We start from the raw sequence: 8,338 nt of genomic DNA, 5'->3' as shown, positions 1-8,338 counted from the left end.
CTGGTCATACGCAGGGGAATTTAATCTAGACCCGTGGTCGGCAAACCATGGCTTGCGAGCCACATGCGGCTCTTTGGCCCCTTGAGTGTGGCTCTTCCACAAAATACCACGTGCGGGCGCGCACGTACAGTGCGATTGAAACTTCATGGCCCATGCGCAGAAGTCGGTATTTTGTGGAAGAGCCACACTGAAGGGGCCAAAGAGCCGCATGTGGCTCACGAGCCGCAGTTTGCTGACCACTGACCTAGACTAAGCTCTGGCCTAGTCTCCAAATCACCCAGGGACCCCCAGATCCCATACTTCAAAGGTTGAGTTTGGGTCCTTGATTGGCACCAAATGGCATCCATCCCAACCCCCAGCCCCCAGAGGTGCCTCCCTGTGTCTCCATCACGCGTCCAGCTCAGCACACTGTGATCATGGCGGGTGGAGGGCTCTGGCGGGAGCAGGGCCCTGGGGGCGGGGCTGGAGGCAGCTGTCCGCAGTCAGCCCAGCCCGGAGTCCCACTGCCAGGCTTTAGTAAGCATGCAGCCACCCTGGCCACGCTCCAGCCTGTGACTCATGGCTTTGCTGAGCTGACTGGCCCACAGTGGCCGTCCTGACACATCCTCGCCTGGTGAGTGGTCAGTGGGGACCCAGGGGAGCTCCAGCTCAGTGCTCAGAACCCCAAGGGGCGTGACAGGAGGTGGATGGGTCAGCCAGTTCAGGAGATCCGTATGTGGCACCCGCCTTGCTGACCTGTCTTGACCCTCTTGGGCCACCTTAGAGACAAGTACGCAGAAGGTAATCCATCCTGATCTATCTCTGCAGCCACCTCTCCCGCCAGCAGCTCAGCCACGTGGCAGGACGGCAGGGCCTGGGGAGGCTTCCGAGGTCATCTCTTCCACTCCCGGCCTCCATGTAGGAAAGCCCCAAGGAGGGAAATGCCACATCCTTTCTTGCGTGCTGCTGGCCGTGACTCACTCCTGGTGCCTGGAAAGATCTGGGTGTCTGCTCTCAGCCTCCCCCGCTGGGTGCAGCTCTCGTTGTGAGGAGAATGGGAGGCTCATTGCGTTTGTCCTAAGTGACCCCGGCCACCCAGTGCCCTCGGGGGCCGTTGAAATAGTGGAGAAGGGAGAGGGAAAGGAGACCAGAAAAGAGGGGAAAAGGAGAATTCAGAATGTGTTTTTTTAAGTAGTTGGTTTTACAGTTGTATAGAATTTAATGACATACAAACCCCTCTTATCTACCCCTTCTGCCCTTGTCCCTTGAGGCAGGACAGGTGGCTTCACTTCTCCAGGCCTCAGTCTTCTCATCTGTAAGATGGTAATGACGATGAAACCCTCCTCCCAGGCAGGTTGCTGTGAAGATTCAGGGAGATCCTACTCATTAAGGGCTTAGCCAAGTGCCTGGCACCTAATCCACAGTCAACCACAGCCTCTTGTGTAGTCAGTCCTGTGAGGCGGGCAGGCAGGTGTTCCAGATCCCAGGGAGAGGACGGAGCAAGCGAGGCTTGGTGATTTCAAAGGACAGTCAGTGTCAGAGACCAGAACCTACCTAGGTCACCTGACGCAGAGCTCTCGGCTCTGAGCTCCATACCACCGTGTCCCAGGGGAGGGGGAACGAAAGGCCAGGTGAGCAGCCCAGCTGCCTCGGGGTTACACAGGGCCTGGCTCTGCAGGGGGGTGGGTCTGGGCCACTGCCCGCCCCTCCCCAGGTCCCTCCGAGAGTGAGGACCAGGGCACCCCTGCAGCCTGGCTGTGGAGTCTCCCATGATACAGTGTGAGGCGGGAGGTGGGCCTTGGGGATCTCAGCCCCGTCACCTTCAGCTCCCGGATGTTCGGTTTCCACACAGTCTCTGCAGTGCTCCTCAAGCCCTGCTCCAGGGTGGGGCAGGCCGTGTGGATGTGGAGGCCCCGGGAGCCATGGCGTACACAGACCTGGGCTTGCATCCCGTCCTGCCACTTAAGGCTCCTTTGTAGACGCCCCTGGAGCCTCCCTTCCCACAGGATGGCCCTGGCTAAAGAGCAGGTGGTGCCTCTCCAGGGATGTCCGCAGAGATGGCTGGGGGAAGAGGGAAAGCCCAGGGCTGGGCGCACCACTCCAGCTGGGGGCAGCGGGACTTCCCATGCCCCCTGATTCACTGCACCCCCTGGTTGCTCCCCTGCTTGGGGATTCCCTAATTGGTGGCTTGAGGCTGAGTCCTACCCCTGCCCCAGGGATCCCAAAAGGAACCGACCCCTCCTCCCCTGACCCTCCCATGGGACTAGGGGGAGGTGACAGGGGCCATGAGCCCCCTGGGGACCTAACCTGTCACGTGTTGCCCGAGACAGGTCCCTGCAGGACTCTCCCTGCCGGGGCCACCCTGTACCCCTCCCTTCCCGCCACAGGCTGGCAGAGGGGCCTGCAATCTGCCAGGAAAGGTATTTCAGCTCAAACCCCTAGTGAGGACCTGCTGTGTGCTGGGCCCTCTGCTAGGGCTGGGGGTGGGAGACAGAGAAGAGTCTTGGCACTTTCAGCGTGATGGGGAGGTGATGGGGAGGTGATGGGGAGGTAGGTCGCCGGCAGGGCACCTGTCCTGCTGAAACGGCTTTAAGAAAAGCCATGTGCTGCAACTTGGGCCTCCCTGGCTGTGACTCCACCAGCCCGGGGGGTTTAGGGCAGGTAGGGCTGGGAAAAGAATGTCATTACTGCTTTTCCCTGCACCTTTCTCTGTAGCTAGATTCTCTGGGCTTCCCAGGGAGGCCTCACCCAGGGCAGGGGGCAGCAAGCTGCTCCACTCTGAGAATCCGACGTGTTCCTGCGGGAAGGAGTCACCTGGTATAATCCAGTCCCTGTTTGACATTTGAGGAGACTGACACGCCAGAGAGGGCAAGTGTCTTGCTGGGGGTCACACTGCAAGTTCAGTGCAGAGCTGGGGGGAGGAGCCTGCCCGCTAACCGCTGCCTGGGCTTCTTTCCACCCGCTGAAGACAAAACTGCTGCGACACACCGAGGATGGCGCCCTCTGGGCTCTGTGTGTGCCCTCCGCACAGGTGTGCTGGAGGCTGTGACGTGTATGTGCCAGAGCCCAGGGCTCCTGCCACGCGGGCCACCTTTTGAATCCTCCCCAGGCTTCGGTCTGCCCTCCTGGCCAGGCCCACCTCACAGTGTCGCAGGAGAGAGCAGAGCTGGGAGTGGCGCGCTGGGCCTTCCACGCCTGGGTTCTACCCACCGTGTCGCGGGTCTCATCTTCCTGCGTTTACCAGGCAGCCGTGGTCCGCACACCGGGGTGCCAGGCTCTCTTCCGAGCGTTAACTCATTAGTCCGGCGACAACCTTACGAGGCAGGCGCTGTTGCCGCCTCCATTGCACAAACAAGGAAACGGAGCCAGCCACTGTCCACAGATACCCAGCTAGTGGGTGGCATCTCCCTCTGGAGCCGCTCTGCCGTACTGTGGGTGGGGCCTGGGTGCCTGCCCTCCCTGGCGTGGGGTGAGGTGAGCAGGCTGACAGGGCCGAATCCCACAGGTGCCCGTGTCGGTGGCCATGATGTCGCCGCAGATGCTCACCCCCCAGCAGATGCAGCAGATCCTGTCGCCCCCACAGCTGCAGGCCTTGCTCCAGCAGCAACAGGCGCTCATGCTCCAGCAGGTGAGTCTAGCCCTAGCCCCAGGGCAGCTGAGAAGTGGAGGCCAGTGCCCTCCTCCCCCCCGCCCCACCCCCCCCCCAGGTCTGTTTACTACCAACATCACAGAGTGGCAGAAACCAGAGAGACTGCTCAGGCCGGACTGATCTGCATTCCTCCAGGGCAGTGGGGGAGGTCAGAGGTCAGGCCTCTCAGAGAGCAGTGCCTTGGCCCACCTGCCTCCAGAACCCCTGGGAAGGCAAAGTGCTGGAACATCCTGGCTCCTAGCACTCTGACTTATTCAGGGGACCCACCCAGAGGCAGGGCGGGCTGGCCGGTGCAGGATGAAACTTCCCTCTCGCTTCCCCACTCACGGAGCCTCTCTCAGCAGAAGTCTCCCTGCCGGGCCCCGGGTCCCACTGCCCCAGGAAGGCTCCCCACTCCTGCCTGCAGGAGCCACCACTGGGCTGGGGTCAGCAACCCGCTGCCCCTGCTAATGCACTCTCCCCCGCCTCCCACCCCGCAGCTGCAGGAATATTACAAGAAGCAGCAAGAACAGCTCCACTTGCAGCTCCTCACCCAACAGCAGGCTGGGAAGCAGCAACCCAAAGAGGTAAGGGGCTCAGGCAGGTCCCTGCCCATCACCCGCAGCCCAGACCGTCCTGGCCAGAGGCGGGGAGTCCCCAGGTGTTCCGAGAGAAGTGCCTGGTGGGCGCAGTGGGAAAGTCAGGAAAAGCCTGGGGAACAGGGAAGGGGCTCACAGTTCTCCATTGCCCCTCATCCCCACTCGGTCCTCCCCCTGCCTTGCGTTGTTGGTAAATGAGAACAGGAAGTCAGCCCTCTGTCGTCTCTGCACATGCATGTAGACACGTGTAAGAGTGTCACATGGTCCACATGCATGACCAGTTGTCTGGCTGTCATGCCCTCTTCCTGCCCACTTGTCTCTTCTTGACGCAGCACCTGAGGCCTCCTCTCTGGTCCTGAGAATCGTTTAGTTGCTCAGCAAACCACTTGCCCCTGCCTCCCAGCCCCAGCCCCACCCCAACTTCTGTTCCTTCTTGTAAGAGCCGGCTCTGCTCCCTCCTTAGAGAGCTCCAGCCTGCACCCCTGCCCCTTCTGGGCCCCAGGGCCTTCTGAGCTTCCACATCAGGCCCTGCTGCCCTGTCCTCCTTGTCCCAGACATGTGCCTCCCTCTTGCTGGCCACACCACAACCAGGTTCTGAGCTGCCTCTTCCCGGAAGGCTGCCCTGCTGACATCCAGGCAGTCCCCCAGGCTTCAGCCCCCCCTCAGGGGCCTTGTAATTGCTGCATTCTCTGAATTACCTCCAGGCTGGGTTTACTGCCCAGCCATCCCCACCCCCAGGGCAGGCAGGCAGGCAGGCAGGCAGGGGAGCGGGCCCTGCCTCCCAAGCACCCCGGATGGGCTTGGAACACTTGCCGACAGCCTGGCTTGTCAGTGCCTGTGTGAAAAACTGACTCTGAGGGGGGAAGAGAGCGAGAGAGCACTTGCGTGTGCCCCCAGCAGCAGGGATAGGACTGTTCCCTGAGCCTGGGTCCTACTGACCAGCTGATGCTGATCTTTCAAAGTCCCGTCAGACTCTGTGATTCTCAGTATCTAAGAAGCCAGAGAGGAGGTGGAGGGGAGAAGGCCCCTCCTCGTGATCAGAAGGGGGGCACCCCGGGCATGTGGGAAGGGTGCCTGCCAGCAGGAGTGGCCCCTGGATTTTGACAGGCTCATCGATCATTGTGATGAGAGCGCCCCCCCCCCCCCCAGGCGCGCACAGCTGCGGTGCGGGAGCTGGAGCAGGCGCTCAGCAGCAGAAGGAGGGAGGCGGGAGCAGGGAGGCGTCGTGCTGCGCGGCTGGGTCTGGCTGTGTTTGCGCGCCTGCGTGCGTGCGTGCATGCGTGTGTTTACTGCGAGCAGGCATGCAGCCCTATGGAAGCTGGGCCGGGAGCAGAGACGCCGCGGCCTCAGACACTGCACCCACAGCCCCGGGGGCTGAGAGGCCCTGGGAGGGGGTGACCTCAGGGTGGGGGCCAGACGGTGCACCAGAGGCTGATGGCACCCCTCTCTGCGCACCCCCTCGGGCCCCCCACCAGGCACTGGGGAACAAGCAGCTGGCCTTCCAGCAGCAGCTCCTGCAAATGCAACAGCTGCAGCAGCAGCACCTGCTCAACCTGCAGAGACAGGGGCTGGTCAGCCTGCAGCCCAGCCAAGCCTCGGGGCCCCTCCAGACCCTTCCACAAGGTGAGTGGCTCCCCCTCCCTACCCCCCCCCCCAGCCCTGCCCGCAGCCCTCAGTGCACCCAAGGGCTGGCATCACTGGCTCCCAGGGGTGAGATGGAAAGGCTCCTGTGTCCCTGAGGCCCTGCCCCCTCTCCCCACTCTCTCCCACAGCAGCCGTGTGCCCGACAGACCTGCCCCAGCTGTGGAAGGGCGAGGGTGCCCCCGGGCAGCCCGCTGAGGACAGTGTCAAGCAGGAGGGGCTGGACCTCACTGGCACGGCCACCACCGCTACCTCGTTCGCCGCCCCCCCCAAAGTCTCACCCCCGCTCTCCCACCACACCTTGCCCAACGGACAGCCCACTGTGCTCACACCTCGGAGAGACAGGTATTGGGACGTTAGGGAGGGGTGCTGCAGACCGGGACACCCCCGGGCCTCCGGGGATGGCATACAGCGTGGGGGCTGGGAGGGAGGGGCGCCCAGGGACCTGGGAGTGTATCTCTCTCCCAGGACACAGAATTGTGCTGGGTTTCTGGGAAACCTGTGTTAAGCACAGACACGCCACCAGCAGGGGAGCTGGGGCTGGGTTGCTGGCGTCTTCAGGGTCCCTGACCACCACCTTCATCCCCTCCCCTAGCTCCTCCCATGAGGAGACCCCTGGTTCCCACCCTCTCTATGGACACGGGGAGTGCAAGTGGCCTGGCTGTGAGACCCTGTGTGAAGACCTGGGCCAGTTTATCAAGTAGGTGTCACCTGCTCTCCTTCCCGCCTCCCCCCCCCCCTGCCCCCGGCCCTCCCCCTCCCAAGGAGCCTTTCCACAGGGTCCCTCCCCCCAGCCTGCCCCCTAGCCTTCAGCCACCAGCTGTTCTGCTGTGCTTCCCCAGGGGAACCTAGTTCCTCTGTCCTCATCACATATCTCCTCTTCTCTCCTACCCGCCTGCCCAGCCTGAATCCCCAGGCTCCCCACCTTGTCCCAGGCTGCACGGCCCAGCAGGGGGGCGGGGCGAGGGAGAAGGAGAGGACTCCCCCCCCACCTCCCCCAGCTTCAGCCCCCAAGAGTGATGGCCCAGTGACAGGCCTGGCCGGTGGACAGGCAGGGCAGGAGGCAGACAGGCGGCTGGCAGCAGGCGGCCAGCTGCCACAGCCGTGCCAGGCTCTGTCACTGACTGATTAACTCCACTGTCTCCCAGACCCTTGCAGCATCAGGGTCAAACAAATTGTTTTCACGCTTCGTCAGAGGTTTACTTAATTAGTTCATTTGCAATTAGATCTCTCTGTAGCTGGGATTTTAGCAAAGACATCAAAGGAGGGTGATGAGAAGGCGGCTTCCTCCTCTGCCCCATTTCCCCCCACCCCCTTCCCTTCTTTGTATCTCTGGGTCTGTCTGCTTTCCAGGCTGTGGGCGGGCTGGGAGGATGGGCTGGGAGGGTGGTGATAGCAGGAAGCCCAGGGCCAACTCTCTCTTCTCCCCCCTCCTCCCCCCCCTGAAGACACCTCAACACGGAGCACGCCCTGGACGACCGGAGCACGGCCCAGTGCCGGGTGCAGATGCAGGTGGTGCAGCAGCTGGAGATCCAGGTGCGGCTGAGGCTGCGAGGGATGCGGACTCGGGGCTCCTGCCCCACCCCACCCACAGCACTGGCTTTCCAGGCGGGGTGTGGGGGGGTCTTACGGAGGGGTCATGTGGTCAGAGTCAGCGTCTTTTATTTTCTAGGCCCTAGTTACCATGGTTCTGAGGTGAGGGCAGCTGGATTCTGAGGGGTGAACCAGGGTCAGGCTGGGACTCCTCTGCTGGGAGGTCCAGAAAAGAGACTCACGCTAGTAAACACGAAAATCACATTCCTAGCTAGCACACGGAGCACTGACGTTGTGCCGTCCTGAATGCGCTGCCTGGATAACTCAGTCCCCTAAACAGGCTTGTGTGGTGGGTACTGTTGTTATCCCCACTTTACAGGCTCAGAGAGGCGAAGCAACTCGCCCCCGGTCACACAGCAGCAGGCTGCACAGCTGGGCTTAGCGCCGCGCCAGCCTGGCTCCCGAGCCTGAGCTCCGTAGCACAAGAGGCTCCTCCAGCCAGGCCGCCAGGCAGCCCATCCATATTGACCCGTTTCCCTCGGGCACAGAGCAGAAGGCCCTGCCGTGAAAGATCTATTGAACTTATGAATGGGGGTGAATGAATCATTCATCCGTCCCTGTGTCTCCATTCAGTGCACGAGGACCCTCTCACACACAAGTGCCACCGAACTTGGGTGTTGTTCAGCCACAGCCTCTGCCCTCGTTGGGAGAAAAGGCGTGTGCTGTTAGGAAGAGGGCCCTGCCTGTTGGTGCGCCGGAGCCTGGGACACGCAGTCTGGAGGAGAAGCAAGGAGGGCTTCCTGGAGCAGGCGGTCCCTGTCCTGGCCTTGAGGGTGTGAGGGGCCAGAGTGGCAGGGCCAGAGGGAGCTGGGCTGCTGAGGCTGGGAGGCGAGTGGTGGTGGGAATAGGGGCTTCCTGGGAAGCCTGGTGGAATGTGGAGGAGGAAAAGGGCCGGGCT

At 62.2% G+C, this 8,338-nt stretch overlaps 1 protein-coding gene across 3 annotated transcripts in view; it reads left to right on the top strand.

Moving 5' to 3' along the window:
- The window catches only part of LOC102432299 (forkhead box protein P4), a 24,914-nt gene extending 16,588 nt beyond the window's left edge, over positions 1-8,326 (top strand). Inside the window, exons 3-8 of one of the 3 annotated variants that reach the window (XM_023748333.1) lie at positions 3,485-3,607; positions 4,108-4,194; positions 5,682-5,829; positions 5,982-6,192; positions 6,443-6,547; positions 7,296-8,326. In XM_023748333.1, the coding sequence (XP_023604101.1) occupies positions 3,485-3,607; positions 4,108-4,194; positions 5,682-5,829; positions 5,982-6,192; positions 6,443-6,547; positions 7,296-7,563 (942 nt within the window). In that variant the 3' untranslated portion in view covers positions 7,564-8,326. Of the gene's footprint in view, positions 1-3,484; positions 3,608-4,107; positions 4,195-5,681; positions 5,830-5,978; positions 6,193-6,442; positions 6,548-7,295 lie in introns of all 3 variants that reach the window. The other 2 variants (XM_023748334.1, XM_006107591.3) reach the window with 2 other exon arrangements.
- The last annotated feature ends 12 nt before the right edge of the window (positions 8,327-8,338 follow it).

The sequence above is a fragment of the Myotis lucifugus genome, unplaced genomic scaffold (genome assembly GCF_000147115.1).
Source record: "Myotis lucifugus unplaced genomic scaffold, Myoluc2.0 scaffold_1278, whole genome shotgun sequence".
Lineage (NCBI taxonomy): Eukaryota > Metazoa > Chordata > Mammalia > Chiroptera > Vespertilionidae > Myotis > Myotis lucifugus.
This window is presented reverse-complemented; position numbering and strand designations above follow the sequence as displayed.